Source organism: Folsomia candida, unplaced genomic scaffold (assembly GCF_002217175.1).
Source record: "Folsomia candida strain VU population unplaced genomic scaffold, ASM221717v1 Fcan01_Sc006, whole genome shotgun sequence".
Lineage (NCBI taxonomy): Eukaryota > Metazoa > Arthropoda > Collembola > Entomobryomorpha > Isotomidae > Folsomia > Folsomia candida.
The window spans coordinates 1,404,447-1,414,479 of NW_019091198.1; the positions used below are offsets into that span (position 1 = coordinate 1,404,447).

General features: G+C 38.8%; 1 protein-coding gene across 1 annotated transcript; it reads right to left on the reverse strand.

Annotated features, from left to right (window-relative positions):
- Positions 1–925: 925 nt before the first annotated feature.
- Positions 926–9,800, reverse strand: LOC110850886 (phenoloxidase-activating factor 2). The gene is made up of 8 exons (XM_022098485.2): positions 8,841–9,800; positions 6,059–6,192; positions 5,747–5,968; positions 3,512–3,660; positions 2,422–2,497; positions 2,107–2,311; positions 1,387–1,631; positions 926–1,301 (listed from the first exon to the last, which is right to left on the reverse strand). Exons 1-8 carry the CDS (start codon positions 9,292–9,294, stop codon positions 1,161–1,163), a joined length of 1,626 nt encoding a protein of 541 aa, XP_021954177.1. The 5' UTR covers positions 9,295–9,800; the 3' UTR covers positions 926–1,160.
- Positions 9,801–10,033: the final 233 nt, after the last annotated feature.

A 10,033-nucleotide genomic window follows, 5' to 3' on the forward strand; every position in this document is an offset into this window, starting at 1 on the left:
TCAGAGCAGCCTCCTTTGATCTCCAATTTACAGGGAGTTGGAAGGGTAGGAAACCAGCTTCTTGTTTTTTTTTATTTATTTATTTTTCTCCTCAATCTAAATACATGAATGGTGGCGAAATAAGCATATAATGCACTTGTTTTTAGATGTGAGATGAAATAAAACTAATAATAAAACTCAAGAATGAAGTGAATGGAGATGAGCAAACAGAAAACGATGAGATTCAAAGATGACCGATTCTACTGGTCTTTGTTGGTTGAATATTAAACAAAGGAGTGGTGGGTTTCTAGCTTTATTTGACTATCAAACTGGGTTTACATACTTACCATATATATGATTTACTAATATCGGTATTAAGAAATCTCTGCATATAATGGATCCTCGACCAAATTGACAAGAAGTATTTCTCTCAAATACACTAATTGTTAGTTCAGAAAAAGTTATAACAAGATGAGATCGTTAAATTTTGTGTGTTAAGACCCCACAGTAGAGTGAATTACACCACCCACTTCGGTTGCAATTATTTCAGAAAGTGTAATAAGTGGGAATTTGGTGACAAAACTCTAAATTTTGGTGATTCTGCTGACTTTCCAGTACTGCTCATACTCGCACACTTATGGCCAAAATTGTTCAGCAAAATATGAGATCCTACCGTCAAAACAATGACAAGTACGAATGTGATGGCACTACTGTGTCGTACGAAATAACTTTACTTAGGTGGCATAATGGACCTCATATCTGCATTGCCTTCAATACTTTCCAAAGTCGCATTTCTGTACTTGCCCCATCTATTATTTTATGTTTCTGAGGTCAAAATTGGATCACATCTCACTACTTGACACATATGGGCCCATAGACCGACTATACACCCTACAGAAATGTATAGTAATTCCAAATAACAATCATTACAAGCTCAAAGTCTCACTCAAGTAAACAGATTACTTTAAATTATTCAAATTCATTTGGGGCCTTAAGTACAATACTTGTAAATATACCAATAATTAATTACAATAATTGCTATTTCAACTACTACAAAATTTTGGCCCAATTTTTTCGACAAAGTACAACCATTTCTCAAATTATCTCCAGATTTGACAGAATTTTTATTGGATCCCTTTTCACCACGACCAACTTTACTAAGTATCCCCTCCCTAAAGTCGTCACCCACCCTGCGGAGGCAGGGGAAGAGTCCACCGGCTTGCATTGTACGGCAACCTCTGATATATTTCAGAATCGATCCATGATCGGAACTTGGGGACATTGGTGTAAACTCCCGGGACGGCATAAGTTCCGCATTTTATCTGCGATTTATTTAATTAAACTTTATAAAATTCTGCTAACAATTTATAATTCTGATCTCTGGTAAATATATAAAAATATCAGTACCCCCCATGAGGTGATTCCAACGAGAATGTAACGCCAAGGGTCATACAAACTGGGACAAACGAGGGGACCCCCTCCATCTCCAATGCAAGTGTCCAGTCCCTTCTGTCCCCCTGCGCAGATGAAACTCGAGTGGAGGTTAAAGTTCGGTCCGAGGTTTGTTTTACGAAGGGCGCTTTGGCAAGCGTCGTTGGGTGTGATGGCAAGTTCGACTTCGCGCATGATGGCTTGATACTGTCCAGTGGGGCCTTGACAAATAAAATCATATGTAGCCAATCATATAGATGTAATCTGTGGCTTATTCAATTTCGTGTGTCTGCGTGTGTGCCAAGATTGTTAAACGACAGGGCGATAAAGTATCCTCTTGTACACATGTACATAATATGTATCATGAAGAAAGTTAGGCAGTGCAATCTCGTTACCAGTTTCAAATTGAGATATTGAGACGTTGCACTTCTTATTCAAGAAGTAAATCATCGCGCTAACTGCCTAATTGACTATTGGCAAGAGTGGATGAGAACTTGATTAGCGTTTACAATGGATTCGTGATCGGCTCGACATTTGATTCAATTATGAAACAACGTGACTTGATCATCCTCTCGGTACTTGAGAAGATCAAGATCTTTTCACTCACATTACATATTGCTCGCACTTATCCAAGCTCACACTGAATAAATGTTGGGGGAGGAGTTGATGGTGGTCGTGGTGGCGAGAAACACTTACCGAACGCATTTTTACCCCAACCGGTTGCCCAGCAAGAGGACGGGTCGTACTCAGTTAACGAGGGGCTCTGTGAACGGGGTAAGCAAATCGTGTCGATGTGAGGTGCCAGAATTGAAGAAGTCCGGAGGAAAAGTAGGGCAATATCATTGTACAATCCACCACTGTAGAATTCTGGATGAATCACCATATCCGTAACTTTTTTGTCCTGTGAGATAATAGGCATGTTAAGCAAATTCCAGCATATCATGTTCACACAGGTTTCGGGATAATTTGCTCAATGAGCATACAAAAAGAGTAGTAAATGTTATATCTGACCTGATAGGGATAGAACTCATTGGTCGACTGTGTGTCCCATTCTCCCAGCCGTATGATGAGATTTGACACACGTTTTCTGTCAATGGAAACAACGAGTGGTGGTAAATAATTCGAGAATGTGCTCTCAAGTATGTACGAAAACAAATAAAAAAGAGATAAACAATGGGAATTATAGACACACAGATTGCAGCCAAGTTTTCAATTTCCTTGGGAAACGCCTCCAAGGAGGAATACATTTCGGAGATTTACATTTCAATAAGCAATAAAAGGCAAAAGGGCCAATTCTTGAAACAGCCGACAAAAGTTGCTGGGTATAATGTTGAATATGCCGTGAACAAATTTGCAACACCAATTTAATGTCACGCACGAATGAGCCTTTGCTATTTTTATGTGCCATATATTTTATCACTTTTTCTCCAGAGAGAGTGATGCTTACATACTTCTTGTCCAAATTGCCTGTATATTTGCGAGTGTGGCAATGTTGTGGCGACTGAGAAAAGTTTTAGTCAATCATTTTCATGACAAAACTTTACTCATAAATTTGCCATTCATTCTCGTACTTACATACTCGATGAAACTTGAAACAATTGAATGTGCGACTTATCGTATGCGGATTGGAATGGGGAACATAAATTTGGTCAACTTATTAATGTTAGTCTAGACTTTGGCTGGAGAGAGAGACCACCGCACCAGCCACCAATATATTACTTTCTGACCATTATTACTTTCTTCGAAGAGTAATAACAACACCTTTAAGTTTCGATCACCATTTCAACTATTGTTACGCCATTAAACATTTATCATTTTAATGGTCATTACTCACTTTAAAAAATTACCGTGACTAATCCAGCATGTCAAAGACACTCATTCATTTCATTCATATTAGTTAAAAATGGAAACGAGTCCTCCTGGTAGCATATTCACACGTGTACATCAGCATTATGTAAGATCATACACACCCAATTCAAAAATATGCATGCAATTTCAGCAGACTTGATGGTGGTGTCAAGTCGGAATTTAAAGTCTGATGAGAAAAAACAATTGGAATTTTGATCATGGTGGAATTCCAATGATGATAAAAGCAATGTACCCTTTGACGCAGTGTGCCGCACTCAGAACGACCTGTGGTGTAATTAAAGATGCTCCGCACAAAAATTGCAAAACCCATTTTCCTCGTATGAACTTTGACTCGAGGATAGCAGCCATCCACGGGTATTCGCCAAACTGAGACTCGGAATCCTGAAATACAAGATATTTTGCAAAGTGATTAATAATTTGTTAAATTAGAAGTTATTCTGCACAAAACAACATTTTTGCACGTGCAATCTCATTCTAACTAGATTTGACTTCAAGGTGTTCGTCTGCAATCCAATCATGTGAATCAGAAAAACAAAAGCAGAGTTTTAGTGTGATTATGGCTCTTTTTCTACTGCAAATTGACCAATTTCGCATGACTGATGTAGCCGAGTCGATTAAAGTGAAGGGAAGGGAATGCAATCAAAGTACCTGGATTCAAGTGCCACACACACACGTTTCATGCTGTAGTTTACGATATTGATATTGGAATGTTGAACGCCAGTTTTACGTACTTGCTGGCTTGCTAAACTCTGTGCTAAATTCCTCACATTTTTACAAACTTCCAATAACTCGGGTAGGTATAAGGTATCAATAAGGTGGGGGGTATGAATAAGGTACTTTTTTACTCCTTATATCATGACATGACATATCCACATCTCTTTATTTATGCCACCACTGCCACTAGTCAGTCAGTAGTAAAAGGATGAATTAACAAGTACAAAAACCAGTCAAGTATACCAACATTCCATAATAGTCATCCTTCTGTTATGTTATGTTTATCTCAGTTTTGAGTTGTAAAGGAAACAACAAGCTAAGCAAAGGTGTGAAACTATCCAACGCAAATATTGATTTCACATTCCGACTTCTTTTTTTTCTGCAAATATTATTGTTGTATGAAGAGAAGATGATGTGCAGGAGGTTGCACAGGTTGCAAGTATGTGAGAGATTTGGCATTTATCACACTCGATGCTTTGCGCTTTAACCAACCGAAAGTGAGTATGACATAACTCGTGAGATTGACAAAATCATTACCACACACGCAAATAAATTCATCATTAATTGCCCGGCTCAATTTCCCCTTCGGGTTACATACTTATTCCTTGGATTAAGTTGAATGAAAAGAGTTGCCATTAAACGAAATGCAGTTCATCTTCTGTAAGTGAGTTATGCGAGGAATGCTAATGTTTTTAATTCGAATAACGCCCTGATTGAAGATGAGTATACTTTGATTCTGATAATATGTAACATCTCTCTTTCTTCAAAATATCGTATCGTCTGTATGTACATATGTCGAGCAATACACCAGTTTTACTCAATTATTGCCCAGCATTCCTACCATTTCTCCCGAGCCTCAACAAGTCTGATGAGTTTCATCGTGATAAAGATCTTAATCTCTAACTGGGGCTATGGGTTCGCAATTTTTAATTATAATTTATGCGCTTCTTTCTACTAGTTTTTATCAACTACAAAGTCACAAGTACCCGCTGGGAAAAACATGCAATAATTTACTGGAGTCACCACCACTATAATTCTATCCAAACACAAATAGCTGGCCTCTCTGCTCCTTGTATTGTTTCTGTCTTAATCTATGCATGACGAGAATGAAACCTGACTTCTATAAGACCCGATCTCTCCTCCGAGTCTGCTCCTGAACTAATTGAACCTGTCAGGCTTTTGACTAACACAAAAGTCAAAAGAAACAACAAATTGCGTCACCAACCATCACGCCGATCAAGCGACCCAAATCCCCAGCGGGGGTTCGCTTTCTTATAATTCTTCGCATTGATGACATGACGATAATCTGTCAAATAATCTGGTATAATAATAAGCTACACAGTCTCAATATTTTTTAATTGCTGGCAAATCCTCAGAGATGAGATATGTGTGGAGTCCAGACTAAATAAATCGCTTATCACTTTTCATCTCTTTCCCCCATCATAAATAAAATGAGTATCGTCTCATCTCAGCAGCAGCAGCTTCACTCACTCGTCTCATACATACATAATAAGTGACCAAGTTGAAGTTGAAGAAAAGTTGAGATTTCACGTATGTATGTAGATTCACCATAGGATTTGAAATTTTGATCTGATTTTTGAACGCAAGATGAGATTTACTGCTTATTTAATTTATTTGGTCCCATAAACTTCATCCCCTGCTATCTACTTCTTGATGAAGTCCAGTTACAAATGCAGATTATTCTGCTCATGCATCATATCAGTGTCAATTAATGTCTCAAGTTTAATCTCACCTTAAATCCGAGGATGCGGGCATTAACTCCGTTCGGATTGAGGGTGCCACATTGTGGGGTGAAGCCTGGTTGGGCGGTGATGGGTGGGGACGTGGGGACCGGTGTGGGATAAGGTGGTGGAATTGTGGGCACAGTGGGCACGGTGGGCCTTGGATTTCGACAGCAAACTTCGAGAACAGAGTTGCAACCCCATCCATGACGAATATCAATTATCGTAACGACCTAAATTAAGTAGGTATGTTAATAAAATGGGTTATGACATATTTTTTTGGGGTGAACGACCTCATTTCCTCATCGTCAGTAAGTGATTACCTGTCCCTCGTCGCACAAATAGTACGGCACGCAAATACAAGCGCCGCCCGCAGAGGTTGACGTTGACGGATACGGTGACGTGGTCCAGCGGTCTCCAAATGTATAGTAGCCGCGACCCTCTGCTCCGTCGCCCACTAATCAGGAGGAAGAAGAACATCATACATTCCGAAATGTTTCTTGGAAATCAAAGACAATGTATAATTTGCAAATTGTTTACAATTATCGAAACTTTGTAAGCTAAATGTTCTATTTGGAATAATGGGGAACCCTTTTGTTCCACAAAAAATAACAACTCATCAAACAAATCATTGGAGTATGCAGTGTTATTGGAGTGAAACAGGAGAGATTATTATTTCGATCATCGCGTGCAGAGAAAAATTGCTCTCTTTAAAATTAAAACCCATACTTTTAAGATTTGAAGGTAAACCCAACCAAAAATCTGGTCGAAGTTTTTATGTGAAAATTAGTTGATTTAAGTAGAACAAGTTCTTGATAAATATTTGCCCACTAGTTCTCATGCAATTGTTGGTCTGGCTGGATGTCTCTGATACTTATACGAACAGAGGTAACATAAGGGTCCCAACCTCCTACCTGCAAACACTAATACATAAAATTCTACGTGGGTAAAAAAATGGGATCGTTTTCATATCATAAAGAACGTCCGGGAATGAATGGGAATGGTCTGAAAATGTGGTCATAAAATCACAATGAGTTATCGGAATTTTAAACTTTTTGCATATGTATAATACCAAATACGTACCTACATAATTTAATTAATAGCTAAGGCCGCCACACCCCCGTTGGCGACTAGTTCGATTTTCTTGCGAAGATTTTTCATTAAATTTTTTCCCGAAGTTTTTGCCACTTCCGAGGTGATTTTCTTCCATCGTCCTTTGAATTTTCGAAAGGTGTCAGGCACATCTTGAAGCCGGGAGTATACTGACTTAGAACGTGCCCAGAATTTTTCGATTGGGCGGAGTTGGGGTACATTAGGTGGGTTGATATCTTTTGGTACGAAATCAATATTTTTCTTTCTGAGGTACTCGGTCACTTTCTTTGCATAGTGACAAGTGGCGAGGTCAGGCCAAAACAAAACTTTATCATTTTTGTGAAACCTATTAATAAATGCTTCCAATCCAGCCTTGACGCAATTTTTCAGATAAATATCTTGATTGATATTCCCTTCGAGAACTACCGGGTCTGATACATGTCCGTGACTGGAGATGCATTGCCAAATGCAATATTTCTTTGGAAATTTGTCTTTTTTTCGTACTTTTTCTTCATAAGCCACTTCAGAGGGATCCGAGCTATGAAAAAAATGACGCCCTGGAAGATTTGAAGGGTCAACCGGAACATACGTTTCGTCATCCAGGATCACTACTTTTCCACGCATTTTCTTCAACAATTTTTGACAGCAATCCTTGATCCGACTTTCTTGTACGGGCTTGTAATTTGGTGCAGGTTTTTTGGTCCTTGCTTTGATTCCTAATTTATGGACCTTAATTTCCCCCAGGTAGCTTTTGGAAATTTTGACTTTCCTGGCAGCTACAGCTACTGACGTTGATGGCTTGGTTTTGAAAATTTTTTCAATTCTATTTTTCACTCGAGTGGTCGCTAGCTTCGCCGGACGACCAGCTGGCTTCTTGAATTGCACATTTTCGGAATCCTTGAACTTTTTTATGTAGGAATACACATTTGAACTTGGAATTCCTTCCTGCTTAAAAAAGTTCCAGGTCACCTTGGAGTCTCGGTTGGCTGTCGTGTTGTAGAACTCCATCACTCGTTTTGCTAACAGCTCCCTTTCAAACAAGCTTCTTCTACCCTTATCCATTTTTGAAATTTAAGAGTGATATACCAAATTGACCCTAATGAAGTGGGCTTTCAGAAATTTAAATTATTATAGTTCGCGGGTTTATTGATTTGTCAATATACTCGCTAGAGCGCGCATTCCCATTCATTCCCGGACGTTCTTTATTTTCAAAAGTTATTACCAATTTGCTACCATGCTGAATTTTATTATTATTTTTATAAAGAGATCAGATTTTGTGTTGCGATTAGCCTGCTTTTGTATTTTATTGCAATTTCCATGCAATAAAATAATTTCACCGTGTTACAAACACAAAGTGGTGGACGGATTCATAATTAGAGGAATGCCGACGATATTTGCAAGTAGCAAAAAACTATAAAAAATGGTTCCAAACATAAAATTTATTAGATTTAGCTCCGCATATCATCATTCCGTCTACTTCTGTCCATGGGTTGCCCATCAAATAAAATATTATTTTGTCATAAATTTTAAAACAACATATGTAACTTTGAGTTGATAGCTTGATGCTCGGTGTGTGGAACCAGTTGGTGCTCGTTACTACAATGCAACCTTATGCAAATTCTTTCACTTTTAATTAGCATGGATCACTAATGAGTCCATTTTTGTTGAACAAATGACCAAACTAACTTGTACAGCTAATAAAATTTATAAATTTACATTAGCTGAGGAACGGTTTTAAAAGTAAATTATGAGATCGAAAGGATCAGAAATTGACATTAATTGCCTCGTTGTTTTTCAAAGGTTATGCAAATTCAATTAAGTACGCATACATACATAAAAGAAGAATAAAATGGTGGAGTATGTAGTAAAATAAAACCACTTTTCTCATAATCTTCCTGGGAGTTCGCATTGATATATTTTGCATCGAATGACACATGTTGATTATTCTGATTCTGTCTAAACCAATGTGACATTAACATTTTAACGCCCTTTTACTGCATAATATTCACTTACCTGCCTGCGCCCCACCACCCTCGTCCTGGTCGACACCCTTCGTCTCATTCTTCTCCTCTGATGACGGCCCTTCCGTAGATTCCTTCCACACCCACCCGGACGACCGAGCCTGGCGCCCACCGTCGCTGCCCCCTCCAATTAGCGAAGGAGTGGCAGCAGATGATAAGTCAGCTTGGCCTATTTGCTCAAGTAAAATGGGCAAACTCTTCGGAGGCGAGCCATCCCGTACTTCTTCAGTGGATGGCTTATTTAGATTTACATTTATGCTGGTACTCGTTCCTGTTGTTGAAGTGGTAGTGTTGCTGGTGGTGTTAATAATGCTGTTAATCTCCTTCTTGTTTCTCGTGGTGGTGATTGCCCCACAAGACGAAATAACGAGAAGCAACATTGCCACTTGTAGAATTTGCTGGTGATGGTGTGGGAAAAGTTTGGAGAGAAGAAGATGAGGGCCCATTTTTCTACTTTTTTTGTGACCACGTGAAATGTCTCAGGGCTCAAGTCGTCTCAACTTTATATGGACAAGGTTCGAATTCCAATGATATTCGCTGTCATGTAAATGTAGCAGCAGCAGCAGGATTGAAGGGAGGATTTGGATTATGCAATTTAGTTTTTGCCTCAATATTAAACAAGCGTAAGAACAAGTTCATTCCAAAGTACGAATCACATTGCAACTGAATGGACCGGATTCCAAAAATTTTCTGAGATAGTTATTCTAATGCTGTCAGAATTTGATTTTTATTCGCTGATAGCCCAGGTACTTTGAAAAGACAGGAAAAAGGAGTACAGTTAGTGAGAACTGAGCAGGTTGGTCACATTCCGAAGGAGTTTGGGGTTTATTGCTAATTTTAATACTGGAACTTTTATGTGAGGGAAGAAGTTGTTGTTGACTGGAAGGGAAGTTCGGGAGGAATCTGGTGGAATTTGCGGAAACAGTCTCAATTTATACAAGAGAGAGGATTCACTTTTTGGGGTCAGAGAAATACAGGAATCGATTAATACACGAAATAGTTCGATCGCCTGATTTGATCGTGTGAGGAAATGATAACCAAAAACAGTATCAACTGGACGGAAGGCCATATCCCCTTACACGACCGGGGTGGTGAGTAAGTGGAAAGTTGCATTAATGACTAAATTGTGCCAAGTTGACTACCAACCAATGACCGAAATCTGTCACTTTCACATGTTTCTATCAA

Excerpts from the sequence above, each read along its gene's own strand:
- LOC110850886 (XM_022098485.2), bottom strand. The coding sequence starts at position 9,294 with ATGGGCCCTCATCTTCTTCTCTCCAAACTTTTCCCACACCATCACCAG. Across the intron at positions 2,498-3,511 it reads GCGGCACACTGCGTCAAAGG|AAAACGTGTGTCAAATCTCA; the intron begins GTACATTGCTTT and ends TTCCATTGACAG. Across the intron at positions 1,632-2,106 it reads TTGGGGTAAAAATGCGTTCG|GCCCCACTGGACAGTATCAA; the intron begins GTAAGTGTTTCT and ends TTATTTGTCAAG.